This window comes from Mercenaria mercenaria, chromosome 12, assembly GCF_021730395.1.
Source record: "Mercenaria mercenaria strain notata chromosome 12, MADL_Memer_1, whole genome shotgun sequence".
NCBI classification, from domain to species: domain Eukaryota; kingdom Metazoa; phylum Mollusca; class Bivalvia; order Venerida; family Veneridae; genus Mercenaria; species Mercenaria mercenaria.
Genome location: NC_069372.1, coordinates 57,268,861 through 57,294,930, shown reverse-complemented (window position 1 = coordinate 57,294,930; position 26,070 = coordinate 57,268,861). Strand labels below are relative to the sequence as shown.

Sequence of the window (26,070 nt, the reverse complement as noted above, 5' to 3'; positions counted from 1 at the left end):
CAGAACAGAAAGAAATCAGTTCGTTTATTGACTGAATACGGTATATTGAATGAACACCGTTTTCAATCCTATCCATGTTATATCGGTACAGTGTAAAGGTAATCTCTCTATGTTACCTGCTATACAGGATAACAAAGTCATGTTACTAACAGTCATGAACTTTTTTTCGACAATTTTCTCATATTTCTTAATATTTCCCCTTACTTTCAAGCATATATATATTTAGCAGGGATTCACTTTCCAGCTTCTTTCTCAACAAAATATACCTTGTGATATTTTTTTTCACAGTCAACATGTCAAACATTCCCAAGGTCATTTCTTGTCTTAATCTTTTCATATTTTACTTTTCATTACACTGACCACTTTAGTAATTATGCATGCTTTGTTCATGCCTACAGGTAAATTGTGGCTGGTTTTCAGGAGATAATAGACGGTTCACTTTAATCATGGTCAAATATCTCAGAAATAAGCTTACGGACCTATTAATTTTATTTCACTTAATTATAGGCCATATGTTTATTTACAACTGTAAGAAGTTTTATCAAAACCTACATTGTAGGAAAATTTCTATTCTCTAAAATGTTTTAAAAGTTATGATTTTCCCATAGACTTCCATTATGAAAAGATGCGTGAGATCCAATTGTTTCAAATCAATCTAGCGAAAATTCAAGCATACGACCCTATCCTTTTTATTTGCTGAAGTTTCTATGTATCATCTGAATTTTTGAAAAATCAGAGTTTTATCAAATTCTACATTACAGAAAAAAGTTCAATCCAGACGTGCAGAACTACATTAATTCGTAAGTATAATGAAAACATAAATTGACACACACTTGCCGGCGACTTCATACTATTGTGACTAGGCTAGACGATCCGTAGACATGTACTAGGGGGTAGTGTGAATAATTAAATTGCGTTTTAAACATTAATTGTCGAAAATCCATAAAAGAAACACGCAATATGCCGTTTTTTGTTTATTTTTCAAACATGATATCATTTATGTTTACATTTTCTGGTCAGTACATTAACGCCTTTTATTTACTAGATTTTGCAGTGGTTGTCATAAGGTTTACTATATAAACACTTTCCATCGAAGTCACTTCTTTAAGGCTAGACCAGTTTTGATAGCCTGAAATGTTATCGAGATGTTATGCAATGTGATGTTTTTTATATATCTTGTTTTCAATTTTACATCTTGAACAGATTTAAAAATTAGCTGTTTGTGGCCTTGAATTGTTTAGAGATATGAAATTCACATGAAGCTATCTTTAAAACACAAACAGTTTATTGTTTTCAAACAAAAATTAACAATAATAGAAGTCATGCAATTTTAACTTACAAATTTAACGAACTATGCTGAATGGTCAGTTTAGTTTCAAGGTGACAGGAATTTACCTTTAGCTTGAAAATTTCTTGAGGACCAATTTTGACACCTAACGGATCAAAAGCAGACACTCTCAGTGCAAGTGTTAACACTAAGTCTTGCCAGGTGGACCCACATTCCAAAACCCCATCGCCATCTTCGTCCGGAAGAGAAGGTGCTCTATTTACCATGCACTGGACCCATTGCGAGACTTTCCTGAGAATACAGTAAAAGATGATACATAACTGCCATAGAATAATATGTCAGAGTGAATACGCTCTGAAATTAATTAATTGAAACCAGTGAGAGATTTTACTGAGAATATAGTGAAGTTCATTCTTGTACAATTGTTTAATAGACATCATAATTCAATAAATATTTCAAAATAACAGAAAAGAATATTGTTCAACTATATAATTTAATTAAATCACTCTGAATTTTACATTAAATAGATTAAAACAATTAATTTATTGAGTCTTTGAATTGTAAATTATTGTATCCGTGACCTCTGTATAATACGATGATTGTATCGTAATTGTAAGTAATAAGATTTTTATTTTAACTATTTTCTACACTTGAAATCATATTCATTTTCTTTGAAGTAGCTAGACTAGTAAAGGCGAGACTAATTTAAGGGTCAGCAATTTTAGATAAAGTATGAGAAATGCCACAGTATTCGGTATGCGGACATTTATCACAGTGTCTATTATAAGATGTTACTGTATAGTTTTCCTTAAATATACCTTGTTAAAATATATTATATACTCTTTCCACTAAAATGGTATGAGAAATTGTCAGCAGCTGACACATCATACTTTACGGAATTGCTATATAATAACCCTGGTCTCTGTGACAAAGCTTAGTAGGTAGGATGGGAGAGCACCTTAGCTAGGCAGCACTTTTGCTGCAGAGCGCCTCAGCTTTCGGATAGAGCTGTAAGATGATGGGTGTCTCTCAGTTTTGGCATATTAAGATTCTGAATTATTGTTAATAAATTTCATTTTTCTTTGAAAGACTATTTCTGACCTATGGATAAATTAACTTAAGGTAGAATTATTAATTTTAAATGTCCATCTAGAGAGATATTTTATGTATTAATTATTTCATGATAATTTCGGGCTTTGGAATGAATAAATCATATTTAAAGAACTTTGTACCTTATGTTTTTATGTACTAAATAAAATCCACTATACGATCAACTAATGAACTCATAAAGCGGCTGATAGGGGTCCATCTGTATCACAGAGTTAATAGTAAATACAGCACATTCTAACACGATCCATAGCAGTTATTATATAAACATCTAACGAAAACGCCTACACAAGAACCTACGATAAAGTCAAGTTCACTCAAAATGACCTCTTTTTTGAAAGACCCTGATAAAATATAGATGTTCCATTCCACCCTACGATTGTAACATGACTGTGAGATTCTACACTGATTTCGTTACTGTATATGCAGACTAAATACTTTACTTTTTCAGTGCTAAGTAGGTAAGTGGTAATAAAAAGTACATCAAATTTTCTGATAAAAACAATTTCTAAATGATGAATTTATATGTTTATATTTTACCGTAAGAAAATATTTCAACCCGGTAAGTTTTCAACTTAAATATCGGTGCATCTAGATCAATATCTGGTCGTGTGCGTAGTTTACAAATTCTGCTTTGTAGGCACCACAAATGTCAACTAGATTTTACCGTAAGTTGACAGTAAATAAATTAAAATTCATGTTCCAATCTTCCAGTCTCAAGTGTTTACGTGTTTATATGCCACAATGTTCTGGCGTGTATATTTCAGTGTCATCATGTAGACGACGTGTACTATTCTTAGAAACTGCATATATAAATTTTGAATGAAGTATTTTCTTCTGATTTCTATATCCGACCTTAAATGTTACTTATTACTGTTATTAAGAATTTACTGAATATCGAAACATTCCGTATTATGCAACGTTTTCCATTCGTGGCGAGGTTTTTATAATAGCGTATAGCCAGCCGAATGACATACCCAGCTTAAAGTTGTGCTGTAAAATGCGAAGAATTTGCGCGGTTAGAATCGAAATAATAAATATGTTCCAATAATTTTATCTGTTAATAAAATATGGGCAGTTTTTTGGATGCGAATATTATATCACTTGTGTTACGCGCTCGTTATTTAACCATTACGCATCCGAACTCCTGTCCATATTTTATTAACTGATAAAATATAGGGGCATATTTATTATTTCTTATATATGACACTGAAATAAGCCCATTGATCACAAAGGGAAAGATATAAGAAATAACACATGGGGATTTCCAACAATCATCTTTTCAATACTACAATGATTCATAATTATTTTTGACAAAATTATATTCAATATTGTAATATATCTAAAAAAATCGAGCAATATGATTCTTATATGTTCATCGTATTTTTTTACCTACCCCACCTTCTGTATGGATCTGTTTGAATAAATTACTATTTTTATTATTTCTCACGTATACATGGGAATCCCACTGCGTGTGGTTCAATATTACTGATTTTGAATCACTTGCCCCTCAGTGATATGGGTTTGATACCTCACAGGGGGTGTAGATTTCTTCATTTGAAGAAGCCATTAACAGGCTTTTGAAAAGCACTTGAGTGGCACATAGGATCTTCCTCCACCAACAAAAGATAAAAATTTCGCCATACATTTAAATTATGTCGATTTGACCTTTACCCCGACAAACCCAACTCCCCGTAAAAACTCAATTATGCGCTGTAGTATCATTTCAGGCGACAAAAATTAAAACGACCAAAACTTGAAACAGAGAAATACATCCACTGGCGGAAACAAGGAGTTAAAAACAAACGTGCGTAAAACAGAAGATATATGAATATTATACGATTTCACAGAAGTGACATGCACTACTCTGTTTTTGTAATTGCCTTTTTGTGTTTATGTCGTTCCCGCCAGATGCTAACTCCAGGGAACGACTTAGTATGTCGTGGTAACGAGTTACTGAGTCTTCGGGAAAAAAACAAACACATTATTGCATTGAAATAAAAATAATAGAGCAATAAAAAGATTAGTGAAATAAAAAAAGAATAGTACAATAAAAAAAGAGTAGTGCATGCTAGCTATGTCGAGGGAATGACTTATAATTTCCTTCCCAATTGAAAAAAAGAGTAATTTCCTCTGTGTCATCGTAATATTATAATCCTCTTGGTATAGTTTTAAAATCACAAATTGCAGAAATTAAAATGGTACAATAAAACTGTATTTAAATATTATGAAAAACATATGTGCGTTGTCGTTTGTATGCCCAACATCACACAAAAGCTGTAAGATAGCACGACATACACGAACAACAAAACATGTCGTCTCTCAGTGATATTTTTCGGAGATGTTCCGTGTAACAGATAATTCCCAAGCTTTAAATACCAAGTCTATTTGTATGTATTTGTTTATTATTGTCAAAAAGTTGAAGCAAACAAATAAAATAAACTTTCGTCATTTTTTCTATAACGTAAATAGCAATAAAATCTAAAAGATCCTTATGGCAGCATAAAACGCAACCAAGCAAAACTAATAGCAGATTTGGTTCGATTGAGTCTGTTCAGGAGAGGTAAAAAAAGTGTGATATCCCTCACATCCCTTAGCACCGGCTTAAGTGAAAATCTAATATCCAGTTACGTTGAAATGACTCCACGGACCAGATAATATAGCAACACTGAGTCAAAGTAAGAGGAGACTTTATAGTACAGCCGCCACACAGCTCTTAAAGACAAGCCATACCTCTGGATAGCTAAAAAGGCGGAGATGACTGTCATGTTTGAAAAGTTGTACGGAAAGTCGGCGTCATCCAAACACTGTCGTGCCACTCCGATCATACCAATTCCATCTCCATAACGGATGCATTGGTTAGTATACTTGTATTCATTCTGCAAAACTAACGACAATGGTAAATTACATTTAACAGTTTACATCTGCACTTAATGGCATGTTTACCGTGAATCCTCCGAAATATGATATTTCTTGCAGGTTAATTATCTTATCAGTATGTATTATTTGACACGCTTAACTATTGTATCATAAGATCCATTTCTTAAGGTTATTTTATGGGGTTTCAAACAACGGTGATTGTCATATATGAATAATTGTACATGTTAAACTGAAAATGAAAAATGAGACCTATATCAACAACTGAAATGATGAATTAATAAAGCAAAGTAATTATGTTATGAAAATTTCCAGTAAATGTCTGTTCACAATAACACTTACATTAATCATCTGTCAATAGTAGTGGCCTTGCATCTTTTGAAAACAAAAATTTACTGACAATATAGGATAGAATATCTATCCTTAACGCGGCATTGATTTTGAAAACTATAATATTAATTTGTGATAAAGAAGAAACATATTCATGTGAGATGCGATCTAAATATTTCAATATTCTAAATGAAATAAAACTTATATTAGAAAAAATGGTTTACACTCGACATTATGAGGACAATAAAATAGTAACCAGAAACTACACTCAATTTTGACACTTTTGCGATTTTCTTATGGAGTCTCATATACAAATATGATAAGGCTGCTTACATGCAAACTTGCCACTAACCATTGTGACTTCATACACGCCCAAGGAGTGATTAGTACTTTACAGAGAGATTGTTATTCAGCTTGCCTGAATTATCAATGGTATTGAGAGATTTTCAAAGGAACAAATTATTGAGTATCTATTTCTATTGGTTCTGCAAAATCGACGTACGATCTACAATTGCATCCACATGTTAAATAGAAATAATTACCAGTGCTGAGCCATTCAGATGGAGCTCCGTTTTCACAAAAGACTGCTACGTCTTCGTTTACAGTGTTGGCTACAACAAAGGCAAGCTGGGGACAGTCAGCGGTGCTTCTGTCAGCACACATTGTATAACTGTCAATGACGGATTCATTGCTGCAAGAAATTAGATGCACGGTGCCTTTAAGTCTTAATAATATAATCTAAGAACATCATCATTAAATATAGAGCAAGAGCTGTCACAGGAGACTGTGCGCTCGACTATTCTGACGATGGATAGTGAAAAAGAGCACATCTAAGGAAGCTGGAGCTATGGCTGGAGTGTTTAACGACTCCAATGTGGATAGTGACATTGGTCAACAGTTTTGTTGAAATGTTGAAATATTTCTTCAAGAGTAATGCATCATCTGTTATATCATGTGGCCAATAGTATGCTAAGATTGAATAAATTCCATCTAATGATAACTGAGACAGATAAGAAGCGCATCACAACTTTAACCTGAAATTCTAAATAAATATTGGTCCAAGTAAGGAATTCATTGATGAATAGAATGGAATAGAATAGAATAGAATAGTTTTATTATGCAATAAACCTGACAAGATTCATGAGCATAGCATCATATACAATTCATAATCTAAAACATGGTATGGCAAGATGTCACCTGATATTGTCATACAAAAGAACAATGCATGACGGAAACATGTAGTGCACATACTGCGAGTATGGTGTATTTGTTTCTGTTGTATAGGCTCAGAGATAGGTATGGATCTCACAGCAATATTTTTCTTATATGAGATTTAAAAGTGTTTATGCAATTACATGGAAAATCGGAATACCCATATTGCACTGTAATAGTGAGTTTTAAGATATGTATGTGAGACACATTGTTTCGGTGTGCTCTTGTGCTCGCCTTATAATTTGTAATCTCAGGATTTATATTTCCGAAGATTTTGCTACGTAGCTAAGAAAATATGCTGTTTATATGCGGTGAGTTTATTATATAATAGTTTAATTATGATCCTGTATTTTAGTAAACCATAAATAAACTGTATTGTTTATATATACACTTACCTGCAAAGTGATGTAAGTTTGTTCAAAAATTGTTCTTCATTAACCTCTGCGCTATTCAATATCTCTTGCAAAAGCTCGTCTAAATTGTTACCATCCGTTTGGTTCCGTAGGCAGTCCGAAAACATGGTTGTAATATCAAAATACAGACAACCAGTGTTTGCTGCAACAGAGGACTGAGCTTCTGTAGTAAAGAGTATAGCAAGGGATGCAACGGCCACTGAAACACATACGTATAATTACGACATCTTTTGTTCGAATATATATCTTAAAAACATGTTTAAAGACATTCAATCTCATATCCACTTTTTCAATACGATACCGCTTGCTCTCGGAACCATAGATTTCTTTTTCAGAAAATAAAACGTAGAATATATGTTTTAGACGGAAATTTTTATGACCACCCGGAAAAAATGCCAATTTAGGCACTTTTCTGCTAATTCCGTTGCTGTTAAAACAATTTAAAACTAGTACAGATTTAGTTGGGGAAAACGTCTTCTTTCATTGATCAACATGATCAGGAGTTTTTCCTAAACTAAAGCAAATAACTATCACTACAAACTTTTCCAAATTGAAACTTGGTACAAATTGTCAAACATGCATGTTTATACGTATATCAAACATATGAGCACCGGTTAAAGTAAAAGAGAAAAAAAACACGTATTTAACGTACCGGAGAACATTGTCATCACTACTGAATTCTTGAGTACCTGTCACAAAATCCCTGAAAAGTTACTTGTACAACAGAATGAGGTTTTAAAATGAGACGGGGTTTATATTTGCATTTATTTATCTGAGAAAATGGCGTTTGTGTCATTGCAAATAATTATATTTTTCAAACGATCATATTTTTCATTGAAACAAAACAACATAATGGTAGATATATAATCGTAGTATATAAATGTCATAACTATTTTACTAAAACACTTGATAATGATAAGACTCGAATTTGTCTATAAAGAGCGTCATTTTAAATTGTTTGATAAACAGTGACAGCAAAATATTAGGCCTATACCGTGGACGGGATTTATTATTCAAACTTACGGACATATTTTGTTCACTATTTGTAGAAAAATATTTTTGAAGTGAATTTGGCATAAAGTCATTGATACCTTATTCAAAGTAAATGTTCATAGTACGAGCCAAATTTAAGGTCAAAACAAATAGAGAGACAAAATAGACGAAAGAATATAGTTGTCTTTCCACTTAATAATTTAACTTAATTGCAAGTACAATTTTTAGTGTTCGGGACATTTGAATGTATTATTGAAAAGTTTACATCACTTCTACGGGCCGTGTGCAATAAATTCCTAGACTGTCTCTGCAACTTTGTTCCAGTAATGTGCAATTTAGAATAACTGGTACTGTAATAAGCAGTGATATATCCGCTAGAAACTTTACTTACTAAAATAGAATGAAACTGTACAAAATTAGAAGTTATTTAATGACCACATTAACGCACTAGGGGCCCAGTCAATATCTTGACATCTTTTAAAATATTATCAATAACTTCAAATAAAATAGAATCTGTTTCCGCAATAGAAAATCATTTCAATGTGCATTTAAGTTAAGCCAATAAAATTTAGAGTCAATTAGTCATGCGAGTCTGAAATAAATAAGGTTTTGTCTAGGGCAGTCATACGAGGCTTGACATAGAAATGACGCCACTAGAACATCTTCGAAAAAAAATGTCAGTATACCATTAAATATTGCAAGCACTCGAGGAAAACACAGGCAGAAACTTCTGCATCACTGTAGAAAACAAGAGTTCTAGCTGACCTATCTCGAAAGATAGCCCAATCATCAATAAGTAAATAATTTTAATTACTTGATAAAGCATAATACACCTTTAAATGAATTGTTTTATTTATGATGTCCAGACAAAAATATCTAATATCTACACAACTCAGTTAAATGTACTTTTTACGTTAATAAATATTGATTGATATCTTCTTGAAAATATTTATTCTTATTCTTCAAGTAATACACTGATTTTAAATAAGAAAAATTGTGCGATACACTTTTATAGATTAAAATTAATCATCAAATTGGTTGTAAAAAATATCGTAAACAAAGTTGACGTTATAAAGACGTCGCTGACGTGGACTGGTTTACGTACGTCTTTCTTTGTAGGCTAGAAGTTATGACGTCAATCTACGCATTTCGCGATCAATCCTTGGTCAATGGACTTGTTGAAACTAGTAAAATCCAAATACTGCGCTAAAGTCAATTATATTTTTGCACTTATTTAATTAAACGGGAAATGCACTGTGTAAAAGACCCTCGACAAAGCTTCTATATCATTTAAAGCAATGCGTTTTATAAGAATTATTGCTAAAATACAGAAACTATTGTTTTTCCAAATTTCGAAAATATGCATTCTAACGGTATAAAGAGAAGTAAATGACATTTTACTTTCCTGTAACGTTGATGCAAATGTCAATATATAACATTTAAAAATATCAAATTTACCAGATTTTCATTTCAGAAGAGCGAACACCGAAGTTAGCTGAAAAGGCGAGCAATTTATTTCAATTATCTTCTTTCGTGATTGAGGCTATTAATAAAAATATTGCATTTAGGATGTTACATTTCTACCGACTTTCTACCAAAATTTAAAAAATAATAGTTATATGACAGGAAAAGCGAAGTGCCTAATTTATATAAGTGCTTTGGAATTGCGGGAAAATACAAAATAAAACTCCATTTAACGAAATGAAAAATTTGAAGATGTTATATGATAAAATATCAGATAACGACTGCCACAAGAATAAAGATCATATCATAGCTGTGATCTATAAGCACATTCCTAAAACGGTCATAATACAGTTTGATCGAGAACAATATTACATTTAAAAGAGCAGAATAAAAAACAATGCTGTAATTCCTGCATTTAATAGGCATTTCTAATAACTGAAACTGACCAAAAGATGTTCGTGCTTCGCGGCTAAGGTGGAATAGCATTTAAGACTGTAATAAATTTTAAGGTCTCAGGTTCGAGTGCTATCCGGAAACATCTTGTATATACATTTTAATATTTAATTGTCTTCTATTTTTGCTTTGAAAACTGTAAATTGGTTGAATCATTAACTTCAATGTGCTACGTTTCGTTTGAGAGTGACACCAACATAACATAGTTCATACAAGTTTTCACATTTTAATGGTGGTGGAGGACATCAGGTGTCATTTTGGGCATTGTGAAAGGGATAGTCTGGCACCTGGCTAGAATTACCGACCGTCAGTAAGTCAGCTGGATGCTTTCCTCATATGACGGTTGAGGCTGTGTTGAAAATAAGATACTTGATCTTATATGGTGTTATTCCTTGTCAGATTCCATGTCGGCTTTATTTTCTATGTCATTTACTATTCCATACAGCTTGGTTATTCCCATTAAATTTTATTTTTTTGTACCCTGGTTTGTTTATTTATTTATTTTGTTGGGCTTAACGTCGCACCGACACAATCATTGGCCATATGGCGACTACCAGCTTTGATGGTGGAGGAAGACCAGTACCCTAGCTTGGTACTTGGGCTATGAGATTAGTTTACAGTATGCAGACTGTGAAACAAACTGGTGTTCCGGATCTCTGATGTCAGCAGGATGTTTGCTGAGAAAGGTTTTGTAGAGAATGACTTGATCCTTTTCACTGACAGGACTGGTACAGACTTGAGCTTTAGCTTACCTAAAACGAAATATATGTTGTTTTAAATGTATATAGTTTTAGATCAATTCCAGAGGAATTTATTTGTGGCTAATAGACATTTGGGAAAATATTTATAAATGTTTAGACAACAAAGAACGATGAATCAAAACTTTTGCAAATATACCTGTATCACATTCGTTAATACCAATTCATGAAAATAATGTGATGCATAAACAAGTAAAGCATAGAACTTAACACATACTTTTTATCAGAAATTAAAGAAGAAATAATAGGGGAGAAATATCCTAAAATAACTTGTTGAAACTGTCTTAACTCCTATACACCCTATCTATACGAGTACATCTTTCATAAATAATAAAATATAACCCGAGGACGTAAAATCGTTTGACACGGTTCTAAGCTCCCTGGTGACCGTGACTTTACCATTTCTGGAGTGATTTATTCAACTGTTGATACGTACACGAATACCAACATAATTATGTTGCACAATTTATGTTGGGGTTGACATGAATATAGAATTGATCCGTCGTTTATCATTCCAAATCTAAAATGGTCAACACTTTGAAGAATTTACCTGCCCTATGTTATACACACTGCTCGCGGAACGAGATAACGGGAGAACCATGAAGGAACCTTTCTTTTGCAAGCATTTAAGTATATCAGAATTTCAAACTTTTAACAACCTTGGAAGCCTAGAGATAAAGCATCCATTTCATTAGTTTAAATTGTCAGTCTTTTGATTTAAAGTCCAATTTTAATATTTAAATCATATCTAAAATATAGCGATTTCGGCGTGGGTTTTAAAACTATGTGCACGTAATATTTTCAACCAGATTCTATCATTATTTTGATTATCTGCATCATGGTATTATTTTAGGTTGAATTTACTTCCAGGATCGAGTACAATCTGTTATGGTATCTGGTTTAAAGAAAATCCTTGTCCTGTCAAGAAATAATTCTATAAGAACAAATGAGTATCTAGTGAATGCGCCAGCTTAGAACATAAATTCCTAATTAAATGGCATGATTTAAAACACATTTTCTGTATGAATTGACGAACACGATCCAAACTTTGTAAACAATATGTGTGACTGATGTGGGAAAAGCAGTACTTAACATTTACTTTTATCTAAGTGAATTGTCTGATAAAAACCTTTGAAAATAGTTCTGATAGAAACATATGTTCTTATAATTATAAATAATCCTCAAATAAGCTTGTATTACGATATCATTTGGAAATATATTTCACGTGCAATTGTTTCTAGTACAAATGCACTACATTTGATATTGAAGAAGAAAATAACTTTGCTAATTTATCAGTAAACACTTATTTAACAGTTTCTATTTATACGTGGTATGTTTTACGCTCAATTAATTTTGTTCTTGAGAGTACGCCTAAATGACGTAGTCATTTTCATAACAACATGAACTGAATAAAAAAAATAACAAAAGAAACAAAAGAAACGAACATGCAAATTTTGTACTTCCATATAAGACATTAATGCATGGGCAAGCCGAAATAAATTTATAATAATGATTACTTTTTAACAACAGAACAAAAACATATAATTAAAAACTAAAGAGAAAATTACTTTTTCTTGCATATGCCAGGAATTTTGTTCGAAACTATCAATCCAGTTCAAATGGTCACACGAAGACTTAGTCATAGTGTTAAACTATCGCTTGCAAAAAATGCTAAGCATAATATTATAAAGGTTGTGTGGATTATATATACATTATATGTATATAAGACATTTTCAACTATATGTCTGAGAGACTTAACAGTGGCATATATATAATATACTGAATAAAAAACAGCTTAACCGCCATGTTTTAATTTGCCAATATCATATTTTTTAATTTAGCGTGCGCTCAGAGCAATGCAGTTTTGACAAAATGTTATTTTTATAAATTTTCTCATTTTATGACTACGCTCATTTGACAACATTGTCTTCATGGATTCGCTGTTACTATAATATCTGGTCCTTGTGGATTATTGAGTATATTCATTTGACTAGAATAGAGCCAGCCAGGTGCTACGGGATGTAAAAGTCCTTGCACATTTTATTACATCTCTTGATTAAACGCAACCAGACCGAGTCTAATACTATTTTGCTTGGTTGCGATTCATGCTTCCAATGGATATTCTTCTTATTGGAACATTATATATACCAATATATACCAATATGTATGAAGCTATACTATTACATTGTAACCAGTATAAAAGGGGGCATCTTAATTTAATTTTATACGTAAGGTATTTATTGAACAAGAGGACTATAATGGCCGTGCCGTGGATCGCTCATCTGAGTTTCACTGCTTGCTCAAGCAGGTCTGGTAAATGGTCGCGCAAGAAAGGTATAGGTAAATACTTTTGAAAGAGTGTCAGTGTTTTCTGACAGGAAGATTTTTAAAGTTTCCACTAAATAAATATGGGTGAGTAATGACATTTTGTGGTTGTGTGGGGGAAGAGAGGGCGGGAGCAGCGGGCGTGGGGCGAGATAATGATGGCACGGGTTATTAAGGCACAATATCAAGAAACACAATAAAACTAAATTCTAAAACAAACAGGAGAGCCTACGTCGCTTCCCTGACCGTAACTAAAACGGATCACACGACGCCATTGGAGGACCTTGCCAGGATGCTATAGATCACGTTTGGTGTAATTCTGACCAGCAGTTTCAGATTAGAATAGGGACGACGGACGATGGACTCCCTGCCATCCATCCACCTGTTTTAATAGCTAACCCTTAACCTTTGCGGAGGCTTAATGGAGGTAAGGGTTGGTGTTAATTTGGTTGGAGCTCAATCGAATTTAGAATGAATTTGTTAGACGGTCACCCAAGGAACATGTTTGAGAAGTTATTTTGACTTTGGGACAGCAGTTTCAGACAAGATTTTTTTTCATAACGATACATAATGATTTTAATGACTTTTCACCCAAGAAACATTGCTTATCAAATTATTTCAGCATCGGACTAGCGGTTTCAGAGGAGAATATTTTTAAAGTTTACCATATAGCCATATAGGAAACTCTAGCCCCGCCCCTTGGCTGACATGCTTTTTAACTAAACAGATTAATTTGAGGGAATTAGGTAGAGGGTCACCCAAGAAAAAAAAAGCCATCAATTAGATTAGAAGACTTTCAATTATTTCAGAAATCACAAACGTCATGATTTGGAGGAAATTGGTAGAGTGTCCTTTAAGGAACATTTCTATGAAATCATTTTGGGTCAGTAGTTGTAGAGGAGAAACTTTTCCAAGATTTTCCATATAGCCATACAGGGAAAACTAGTCCAGCCCTCTGGCGGTCATGTTTTTATACAAAACAGAAATATTTGAAGAAATATGGTAGAGGCATACACGAGAAATGTTTGTGTGAAAATACTAAATCGAACCAGCGGTTTCTGAGACAAAGACTTATAACGTTTTACTTTTCAGTTGCCGTGTAAACCAAGATTTTGCATGGATGGCCAAGATTTGAAGGACTATAAAATGGAATAATCCAAGGAACATCCCTTAGAAGCTGACCTGGTGGTTGCGTTCTATGCTTCCAAAGGATCTTCTTATAGCTTGAGGTAGTTCTGCACGTTTGATAAACCGGAAGTGATGGCGCAACATCATTTATCTGTATTACGTAGAATAAAACCTGGATTCGGCGTACGAAAATGAAAATCATTTTATGAATAAATGACAACCGATGAGTAAATGTGTTACAACGGCAGGGTTACTATCTTTCTAAGGTTAAAATATGATATTAAAACATCTAACATGTTAAATAATTCAAACACAATCTTAAAATCAGCTTGAAATGCGCGGATCACTTTAATCATAGGCAAATAACTCAAAAACAGGCACACGAACCTATACATTTCATTTAACCATTTTATAGGCCATATGTTTATTTACGACTGTAAAATGTTTCATTAAAATCTACATTGTAGAAAAACTTTTATTCGCGAAAATGTTATCAAAATTGTGATTTTCCCGCAGACTCCCATTATGAAAACTTATGCGAGGTCCAACTTTTTCAAATCAATCTAGCAAAATATCGAGCAGACGACCCTATCTCTTTTATTTGCCTAATTTTCTAAGTATATTTTTAAGTTTTGAAAAATCAAAGTTTAATCAAATTCTACATTATAGATTTTTTTATCCAAACGTGCAGAACTACCTTAAGATGAAATTTTTTTAAGGAAATTGCAGACAACGAACGCATAGACGGATGACGAATATTTAATGATCCTAAAAGCTCACCATAAGCACTTCTTGCTGAGTTTGAGCTAAAACTTATGAAATAGCTATCACTATTTGCTATACCTTTGGTACAAGGTACAAAGTTCTAATGTTTATGAATATAAATATGCCATAGAAGGAATTGCGGGTAAGTTTTTTAAAAAAATGTCATGAAATAACCAAAACTGATTTCATGCAAGGTATCATTTCATATTATTTAGCACGCATGCGCTATTATAGTTAGTGCATTACTTTCGAAACATTTTATACATAAATAAAACTCTTGGAGATACGGAGACTCGCTCGTCGGTAACGAATTCCAAGTATTCTTAAAAGTCAGCACGACGTTAAAGGATGACTAAATAGTTCAGAATTATAAAACAAATAGTTGATTTCAACGTTGCAAAACGCTTATGTAAGTGAGGTCGGTGTAATAAAAATGTAAGCTTACAATACTGGGGCCCTAAAACATGTCCACATAATTTTGGCGACTCTCACGTACATTAACACTGAATTGGTAATCTTGTTGCGTTATTACAGTGTTCTGATAGGACCATCACACTGTCGCAATGTCGACCCCTGTTCGGCGTTATTACGATAATACAATACAACATCGCGATGACCCGATTCGACAGCACGACAACATGATACGGCAGCACGATATTAATATCGCGTTATCGACTCGTATTGACGTGCTGTCGCGTCGTAGTCTTGCGGTCAAAGTACAACATTAATATTGAACAACAGCATCATGTTGTCCTGGTGACACTGGCATCAGTATGGTACAACATTAATATCGTGTTATCGCGTACCAGTCAAACATGCGAAAAAAATGTACAATGGAGGACGAGCTAGGTATTTCACCCAATTCTATACCCTTGACAAAACTGACTTTTTCTGAACCATTGTATTAATAAGTATGTAACCTTAATCTACTATGTTATTGTTATTGTATATGTCTAACGTCTAACCATAACGCGATATCGTACCGTCGTCTGATCGGACCATGACAACAAGATGCTGTGGCGCCATATTAATGTCGTACTAAGGATCGCGACACATCGATACCATGACAATATGATGCGACAGCACAAAATACGATACGATTATTTGATATAAATGTATCACTGTCTCTGTTGTATAGAGTTATCGTAGTTTAGCTCTTATCTCTGCAGGTAGGGTTCGACAGTAAGACAGTACAATGACCCTATCGGGACACCGTACAATATAGCGCTTCAACAAAAGATTCTCGGAAATAAAAACGCTTATTTTTGCAAAGAATAAAACTTGGTAATGATTGTTTCATTAATAAAGGGACGCTTAAAGTCTGGAAAGTTGGCCAGTTTTAAATAAAATGATTGTTGGTAAATTAGTATCGAATTCGACATGTAGAAGTTTGTAAATGCTCGCTATGAGTTGCGTATGAAATGAGCTACAACACGTGTTCCAAGTTCACAGGTTTCCGCTGACTGAAGACATTTTATATGTAATTAAGGTAATAAAACTCATATATTTTTGTCATATTTAAAGCGAGAAGGACACGAGACACTGATGTTTTTCTGTTTACCAAACTTAATACATCTGGCTTTTTGATTTATTAAAAATGGAGCGCTGATAATTTATTTAAATGATATAACCCTGTGCATAACGCTTAACTGTCATTGCAGTTGCAGTTATCCTCGTGATTAGCCTAAGTACAAAGAACATGTAAATTTAAGCAGAAATATTAAAAACGACTAGTTTGCCAGAAGAAGCACATGTTACAATTAAACAATTCCTTTTGTCGTCATATTTCAATGCAACTGGATTGGTCAGACCAGCGTCTTTGGCTACCAACTCCCCGAGGCATTGCCCATTCTTATCAAACATCACAATATTTTGTGAACTGTATCCAGCCAGGAACACGGTTCCATCACTAGATACACACACGCCTTCTGTGTTGACAAGTCTTCCGTCCCTCAATTCTTTTTGTACCGTGTTATCTCTTCCCAGACAGACGGCGCCATCACTGTAGTCTGTTACGATAACAGTTTCCCCGCTTACTGCCATATGTTGAGTATACGATTTAAATATTTTCCGACCATTGATATCTTTGCTAATAGTTTTCAGTAGAGTACCGGATGTACTGTAGACATTGACACCAGTCAGTCCGGTAGATATCCACAGCTCTCCAGCACAGTAGGCCATTCCAAAATAGCCTCCACCTTCTATAGATATATCTTTTAACTTAGACAATGAACTGCCGACTGATACAAACTGAACCTTGTTGTTATCCATTTTCACAGCGATTTCATTCTGACCAGTGCAACAGATACCCCTGGGACAGCCACCTAGGTCACAGTGATCCTTGATGTTGTAATTTATATCAAGCCTCTTAATCTTCGTATTATCGCAGTCAGCCAGTATGATCGTACCGTCCTGTAGCTGACATACATCAGATATATAACACGTGTACATGTCGTTTTGCATCTTGATATTTATCTCCTGCTTTGATTTCACCTTATATACTCTTTGGGCAGTTTCACATTCATTTTCCGTAACAGTATTCGCATGTCCAAAAGATGTTGCTGTCATAATTGAAGTCTTTAAATCTGTATTTTCTGTAAAACATAAAGCTTTACTACCTTTTGCCTCGCTGTCTTCAACCAATTTTACTGCATCATTTACAGTCTGTTGTATCAGTTTCATCTGAACAAATTGCTGTCCCACATCCATACTGGTAAATGTTTGAAACTGGCTACTTGCATTCTCTATTTCCTTTTTCATATTTGCAATCAGGGTGATATTAGACTTCAGTTCTTCTTTGACCGAAGTATAGTCCTTGTTCACAGTATCCATGGCTTCACGTTTTAATTTCCGGATATGTTCTATCAAGCTCTTCTCGACTTCCTCGACTTTGGTAAGTATGCCATCTCTTTGCTCTTCAATGCAATCGATGTTTTTCTTTGTCTTCTTATCAGTATCTGCTAAACGCTCTTGAATGTTTCTCGTGTCATTCTGTAACCGTTCTACCTCCTGTTGTTGAACGGAAGTTGTCTTCATTTCTTCTATACCAGACACTCCACTGCAGGCCCTAGGTAACAAATGAAAAACATAATCTTAATACAAAAGAGAAGTAAGTAAAACATTATGGTAAATATATTGAAACATATTTATTTTCTTAAAAGCGCCATTAGACACACGAATGAGCTATATTGGCATATGAGGCTTGGAAGGAAAATTGTCATAATGAAGCTGGCGACTTAAAAATCCCAAATCAAGAAAAAAAGATGCCCGAGTCGGGAATCGAATCCAGGCCGCCGCGGCTATAAAAACTTTACCGCTCTCTTTACCAATACACCACGAAGGAATATGTATTTCACGTTCGTTAAATATAGATAGGCAGTTTACCTCGTGTAAGACGTTACGAACGCTTTTTAATTTTCAGTGTGAAAATTAGTAAAAAATAACCAATTCACGTGTGTTTCTATGTATGAGCCGCACCATGAGATAACCAACATAGTACATTTGCGACCAGCATGGATCCAGACCAGCCTGCGCATTCGCGCAGTCTGGTCAGGATCCATGCTGTTTGCTAACGCTTTCTCTAATTGCAATAGGCTTTGAAAGCGAACAGCATGGATCCTGACCAGACTGTGCGGATGCGCAGGCTGGTCTAGATCCATGCTGGTCGCAAATGCACTATGTTGGATTTCTCATGGTGCGGCTCATATAGTCTGTCAGTAATTAGAAATATAGCATTAACTTCCTGATACCCCCAAAAATTTCTTTTCTGTCGTACGATCTGCTACAGTGCCTTAATTATTCACTTGTAAACATATATATCAAAGCAAACTTGTTATGAGATTGCTGCTATGTAATATTATTAGCTAACTATATTCAACAATTATATTCAGATCTGTTTCATAAGAAAGTAGTACTTATACAAAACAAACCTATGTTCTGTGGCAATACACTTTGTGCAGTAGACCATGTCATGAGTTCCACAATACATCTCGATGTCCCGATCTGGATGGTAATGGCATTTTGTTGTCATGGAAACAACAGACGCTTGCTTGGCAGCATTTCTGTCTAGCAGCTTATGCGAACGTGTAATCTTTTGCCGTCCATGGTGTCTTGTACATGTTATGCAAAGATATTCCTGACATTCCGGACAATATTTGACAGCTTCCTCTCTGATGTTGTCTTCCCCACATGGAGTACAGACGATGTCAAAGTCAGCATCTGAACCGTCTTTGACCGATGTAAGGTCGCCTCTCTCACTCTCGGCCATTGTACAAGGTAATTCCTGCATAAAAGATTAGAAAACTTTTAACATGTATACAAGTAATCTTAAATAGCCATAATGCCTTTGCTTAAAATGTGACTGCCACCTTTTTTGGTATGAATATAAAATATATTAACTTCTTGTTAAATCTTATTTTCGATACTTCATTTTCTATTTATTTGTAAAAGGTTTGTCTATTAATCAACACAGCAGGAAGTATAACTGAACCCAATGTTTTCCATTACCTCCCTTTATGACTCTAACTGTGGAAGTTCATGTACAATATTGAGTGTAGTACTTTTCTAACCAAGTAATCATACATATTCTCCTTTTTGATAGCTGTTCTACATATTTCTGATATAAAATTAAAAGCATTATTGAACTTTAAACTGTATTGTGGTAAATTCTAATATGCTTTTCTCTGTTAAAACACTCTAACGCTAGAATGACGTCATGTTAACGTGCGGTGACGTCAGTGTTTTTGTTGCGACCAAGAAAGAGCGCTACTATATTGTATCTACTGTTTTAGAATAAGAGCATATTAGAATCGAAATAATTTATAGCAAAACCGTGTTTTAATACTATTTATACACTCGGGCGGTATTACGTCGTACAAATAATTTCACTCGGGCTGCGCCCTCGTGAAATTATTGAGCCCGACGTATAACCGCCCATCGTATAAATAGTGATAAAACACTCTTTTGCTATAAATCAATTCTTAAGTAGAGATATCTTTTTATTACATGTTTTAGTGACTTTTGAAATATTAGAGTGAAATGTGTTTTGTATTTTCTCAGTGAAAATATTTTTCACTGGTAAGAAACTATATAATGGGTAAATAGTCAAAATATGAAATAAAAAGAAAATTTGTTTGTTTTACATGTAAGATCAAAATACCTTTCACTCATGAATATCATTACATTTTACTCGTGGAAATATTGCATCCGGTGTTCACTCGTGGAAGATATTTCAGTCTAACACTGAAACAAACAATTATCCTCTATGCCTTCTACCTATAAATGTATGTGTGTCAACTTAAAACTTCATTCATTTAAAAACAGTACAATGTAGCAAAATTTTTATTGAACATCATTTTAGATTTTAATACACAAGACAAAGAAGTGCCTAAAAATGAAAAATAGAGAAGTTCAGCATTGCGTCAGATTAGGTAAGTATTGCTTTTTGTACGGGTACTTGTAGGAGTGGGATTTTCATTTACACCATTCAGTATTTTTCAGAGGTGTAGACATTTTATCCATTCATTTGATGATGTTAACGGTTTTAAGAACTTGTATATCCAGTATATGCAGATCAAACCGTGCACATTCACGTGCAGCGAGCGACCCGGTTTGTATTTAAGTATAGGATAGACAAAGAGTGCCGTTGTCTACGGGATATATACAACGAGCAAAGCGAGTTGTATATATCCCGTAGACAACGGCACGAGTTGTCTATCCGACTCAGACCACGTGACATAAAAACTGCAATTATTGAAAACTGTCCCACGCGTTCTATAGAAATTAGGATTAACGTGTTTTTATAAGAGTGATATTATCTTTGTACCGTTAGCGCTTATTTGTCAGTAGGACATGTGAAAGAATGCAGGTTACTTTATATAGATTCAGTTTTACTCAAATATCGGATTTACTAAAATTTGACGTTCATTAACACTTTAAGTCATTTGCAATCGCAGATGCTAAACAGTTAAATATGGATTTCTCAAAAATACTCAAAATTGAACTTCTGAATAATTAGTTTTTGTGAGGAGTTTGCATGTTGGCAAAACACGATGACAGATACGTTCGATTCAAGAAAATAGCCAAGTTCCGAAACTATACAAAAAAGGCTGACAGCAAATCGGAGGTAAACATGTTGGATAAAAAACAATACTGTTGTTTGAAGTAATCTGGTATTTTAAGTATTGACTAGTGGTTACTGGTAATATACATAATCACTTATTTATTTATTTATCAGGATATAGTTAGTTCGTAGATGCTCGTAGGACTACGAACACTTTTAACTATATCGTGCCTTTCTTGTAAGAATGATGTAGTTGTTCTACTTTCTAACAGGGCCCAGTTGTTCGAAACTTTAACGGGCTGTAAGTTTAGTTTAGTTTAGTTTATAGTAATTTATTTTAGCTCGATTGTGATGAAAACTTCAAGCTTATTGTGACCACTCTCGAGTCCGTTGCCTGGGAAAACCAGTACTGGTGCCATATGAGAAGTCATGGTCGTGACCCCAATGATGCTTGAACCCACGACCCCTGCATTAAGCTGTTACACTAACCGCCTGTTAAATTTCTGTTCAAGATACTAGATACTTCTTGGTGGGTGGGAAACACTAGTATGATGTTTTAATTTTACTGTAAAGATGATTTAGTGTTTGTAATACTTAACAAGTACATTTGTTTTTCTAAGTTTTCTAAACTGTCGAAATATACTGATAAAGTTAATCGACCGTTAGCTCAATCGCCTGATAAAGTTTCGAACAACTGGATCCAGTTGATTGCAAATGTAAGGATCGTGCTGACATGTCTGTTTTGTATATTTTATAACAAGTGAATATAAAAAGTTACAACTGGTGGAAACGTTTCAGTGAATATGTAAATTACGTATTTACCCAGTTGGTTCTACACTGCAAGTATGGAGTTTCTTGTAATTCAATTTGATTTTTATATAGATCTAATTATAACTATTACTCAATTCAAAAATTTGCGCGTTTCTGGATATGTTTATGTTCGGTCTCGGTCACAAACAATCCCGCGGACTTCTGCAGACGTTAATACACACAAAAAAGAATATTGCAAGGCGATTTAACTCCGGCGTTAGCCTGTATTGTTAGATAGTAAATTAACACGAAATTCACGCGTTTTTTGCCCAAGTTTCCCCCGATATATATACAACGCTACTGTTGTATATGAAATATAGACGGGTACAAGCCTGCTTTCCGATTGGCTATTTACGGATTATCGTGGTCTAACAGACGTTTATTTGTATATGTATAGGTGTCACTTTGAAAATCAAATCTCATATCATTATTTTATATAAGAGTCATAACATGTATGCGTATTGAAAATATAACTCATGTTATAAGTATATATAGGGGTCACTACATGTACGCCCACTGAAAACTTAACCGACGCTTAGTATAAATAGTAGTTACTATAAGTATACGCATTGAAAACATAACCTAATGTTATTAGTATATATAGGAATCACAGTGATTATCACTACATGACATTGTACGCGTGTTGGATTATTAGTACATATTGGAGTCACTACAAAAACTTAATCTCATGTTATTAGTATTATATAAGAGTCACTTCATTCACGTAACGTGTATTAAAAACTTAACCTCATTTTAATAGTATGTATATGAATCCCTACGTATACGCGTGTTGAATTATTAGTACATATTGGAGTCACTACATGCACGCGTGTGGGGAAACTTCACCTCATGTTATTAACTTATTAGTATATATAGGAGCTGCTACATGTACGCGTGGTAAAAACTTTACTTCATGTTATTAGTATGTACAGGAGTCACTACATATACGCGTATTTACCGATGCTTATCAGTATATATATAGGTTTCGCTACATATGAATCCTAAAAGCTTGTTCAAACAGGAACGAGTTTCGAACTGTCACCTAGGGGTCCAGTAGAAAAAGTTTCAAACTGTTTGTTATATGTAGGATTCTATTTACTAAATTAGCAGAAAATCACTAAAGGCAACGGCTGAAAAATGGCGTCCAATCCTTACATTATACACATTCGAACCAGCCGTTATATTATAAATCTTCGGACCTGTCATTACATTATAAACCTTCAGAGAAGTATAAACCTTTATACCAGTCCTTACAGTATAAACATTCGGATCAGTCATTATAGTACATGTATAACCCTTTTGACCAGTCATTATATTATAAACATTCGGACCAGTCCTTACATTATAAACATTCGGACAACTCCTTACATTATAAACATTTGGACTAGTCCTTACATTATAAACATTCGGACCAGTCATTAAGGTATAAATCTTCGGACCAGTCATTACATTATAAACATTCAGAGAAGTTTAAAGAGTATAAACTTTTGGACCAGTCCTTACAGTATAAACATTCGAACCAGTCATTATATTATAAACATTTGGACCAGTCCTTACATTATAAAAATTCGGACCAGTCATTAAAGTATAAATCTTCGGACCAGTCATTACAGTATAAACCTTTGGACCAGCTATCATTACAGTATACACGTTCGAACCAGTCATTACAGTATAAACCTTTGGACAAGTAATTATAATTTTTTATAATAAACCTTCAGACTTTGGACCAGTCATTACAGTATAAACCGTTTAAACGGTCCTTACATTATAAACCTTCAGACAAGTCCTTATATTATATACAAACATTCGTACAAGTCATTACAGTAAAAACCTTTGGACCAGTCCTTACATTATAAGCATTCAGACCAGTCCAAACAGTATAAACTTTTGGAGCAGTCCAAACATTATAAACCTTTGGACGAGTCTTTATATGATAAACCTTTGGACCAGTCTTTACATTATAAACCTTCAGATCAGTCCAAACAGTATAAAGTTTTGGACCAGTCCGAACAATATAAGCATATGGACAAGTACTTACAGTATAAACATTATAAACATTTGGACCAGTCATTACATTATAAAGCTTCGGACCAGTTATTACGCTGTATCTTCAGGTCAGTCTCAACAGCATAAACATTCGGACCAGTCCAAACAGTATAATAATAAACCTTTGGACCAGTCCAAACGTTATAAACTTTTACATTATAAACCTTTTGACCAGTACGTACAGCATCAACCTTTGGACAAGTCATGACAGTATAAACCTTCGCATCAGTCCTTACAGTATCAACTTTCGGACCAGTCCTTTAATACCGTATAAACCTTTGGACCAGTCATTACAATATAAACTTATATGGACCAGTCATTATATTATAATCTTCGGACCAATCTAAACAGTAGATCTATAAACCTTCGGTCCCAGGCCCGGATTCAGGGCCGGGCCGAGGGGGCCGTGCCCCCCAGTTGGCTGAAGAATATTTTTCTCTCAAAATTTAGACCCAGAAACGCACCAGAGGCCACCATTTCATACCTGCATTTCAAAATTGTCCAGGGGGAGAGCCCCCTGACCACCAAATCAAGAGGGGAGTAAGGTAGCTCTACAATACCTCAAAATTTAGACATAAAAATGCACCAGAAGCCACCATTTCATGCCTGTATTTCAAAAATTTCCAGGGTAAGAGCCCCCCCCCCCCCCCCCCCCCCCCCCCCCCACACACACAATAAATGCACCTGGGGATACCATTTCATACCTGTATTCTGTTTTTCAAAAAAATATTCCAGGGGAAGTCTGTTTTTCAAAAAAATATTCCAGGGGAAGACCCCTGAATCCCCTAACATTGGCAAAGGCACCCCTCCAATACCTTGCTATGCGCCTCTGCGGTGACGTTTTAATTCGTTCAAGACTGGTGCCCCCAAGTCAAAAATTTCTGGTTCCGGCGCTGGGTCCAATCCAAACAGTAAACCTTACTTATTTGTAGGATTAGTCCAATATTTGACAAATGTGATATATTTTAATGTACGTAAACATGTGATAAAGTATGGTAACCTAAACAGTTCTCTAACCGGATACCCGAGTGACTTTTTTTTCTGACACATTTTTTGTGTATATTTTAAATAATAAATAAAGCAATTGCCTTTCAATCCATCCCCGTTTAACATTATAAGAGTGGCGTACGCAGTACTAAATGATAATCAGTTGTAGATTCTATATATGATATAACTAACTTTAAAATTAACCACCTGACTGATATTTGTAATTTACTTGTCTATTCATGTTCAATTTTTCAACTTGTGCTGATCAGAGATTTGTTGATTTATCATTTGATAGGCTAATAAACACCTTAAAATATTAAACAAACGTTCACCCTCTACAATATATACTAGTACATAATAATAAAATAAAAGCACTACCTCTCAACTGGACCTTCCACAAATATCAAGTTTCTCTTTCGATATAAGTATTTACCTCACTTTTATTTCATCAGCAGCGTAGAATGTGGATTAAATGTTGGCCGAGTATAACGATGATTGGATGATAATAAAACTTTGTAATAATCTAGATTAAATAAACTGTGTTTATCACCTGGCTACTATTTATACTATTACCTACTATCTTATTACATATTATCATCAAATACTGCCTTTACCTGTTTATTTTTTTCTACGTCACATTTGCAAATTTTCTAAGTCAAGCTAATACAAAAATGCCAAATATAGATTAAGGATAGGCCCTATTTCAATAAGCAGCATGCACTCGACCAAGCTCTTTCATTGTCACCCGACAGCAGATTTTGTATTTTCTGCTTTATTACTATGGGCTAACACTACATGCCTTAATTGCTTGTATCTAACAATTATATTTATTATGTTGCATGGATGTTTAGTATATACTTAATGAGTGGCTTAAACCGGTCAGTAGTCAAAACTAGTGACCGTTGGTTCGGACCCCAGGCAATAGTTATGACCATTGACCAGCATGCCATTCAGTAAATGTTTTATTACCTAACACCAGAAATTTTACTTTCACCGTTTTATGTTAAAATGTTGGCTTATTAGCCCAGTAATTATCTGTTGACAGACCGGTTA

At 34.2% G+C, this 26,070-nt stretch overlaps 2 protein-coding genes across 2 annotated transcripts; both read right to left on the bottom strand.

Moving 5' to 3' along the window:
• Positions 1–961: 961 nt before the first annotated feature.
• On the bottom strand, positions 962–8,036 carry LOC123534292 (uncharacterized). Its single transcript, XM_053520157.1, has 6 exons — positions 7,880–8,036; positions 7,210–7,426; positions 6,145–6,293; positions 5,129–5,282; positions 1,396–1,579; positions 962–1,129 (listed from the first exon to the last, which is right to left on the bottom strand). The coding sequence occupies exons 1-6, from the start codon at positions 7,893–7,895 to the stop codon at positions 1,097–1,099; spliced, it is 753 nt and encodes a 250-aa protein (XP_053376132.1). The 5' UTR covers positions 7,896–8,036; the 3' UTR covers positions 962–1,096.
• Positions 8,037–15,099: 7,063 nt separating this feature from the next.
• Positions 15,100–25,494, bottom strand: LOC123534284 (uncharacterized). The gene is made up of 3 exons (XM_053520155.1): positions 25,396–25,494; positions 19,043–19,395; positions 15,100–18,180 (listed from the first exon to the last, which is right to left on the bottom strand). The coding sequence occupies exons 2-3, from the start codon at positions 19,378–19,380 to the stop codon at positions 16,821–16,823; spliced, it is 1,698 nt and encodes a 565-aa protein (XP_053376130.1). The 5' UTR covers positions 19,381–19,395; positions 25,396–25,494; the 3' UTR covers positions 15,100–16,820.
• Positions 25,495–26,070: the final 576 nt, after the last annotated feature.

Excerpts from the sequence above, each read along its gene's own strand:
- LOC123534292 (XM_053520157.1), bottom strand. Across the intron at positions 6,294-7,209 it reads AAACTTACATCACTTTGCAG|CAATGAATCCGTCATTGACA; the intron begins GTAAGTGTATAT and ends AATTTCTTGCAG. Across the intron at positions 1,580-5,128 it reads GCCTTTTTAGCTATCCAGAG|GAAAGTCTCGCAATGGGTCC; the intron begins GTATGGCTTGTC and ends CTGTATTCTCAG.
- LOC123534284 (XM_053520155.1), bottom strand. The coding sequence starts at position 19,380 with ATGGCCGAGAGTGAGAGAGGCGACCTTACATCGGTCAAAGACGGTTCA. Across the intron at positions 18,181-19,042 it reads TGTATTGCCACAGAACATAG|GGCCTGCAGTGGAGTGTCTG; the intron begins GTTTGTTTTGTA and ends TTTGTTACCTAG.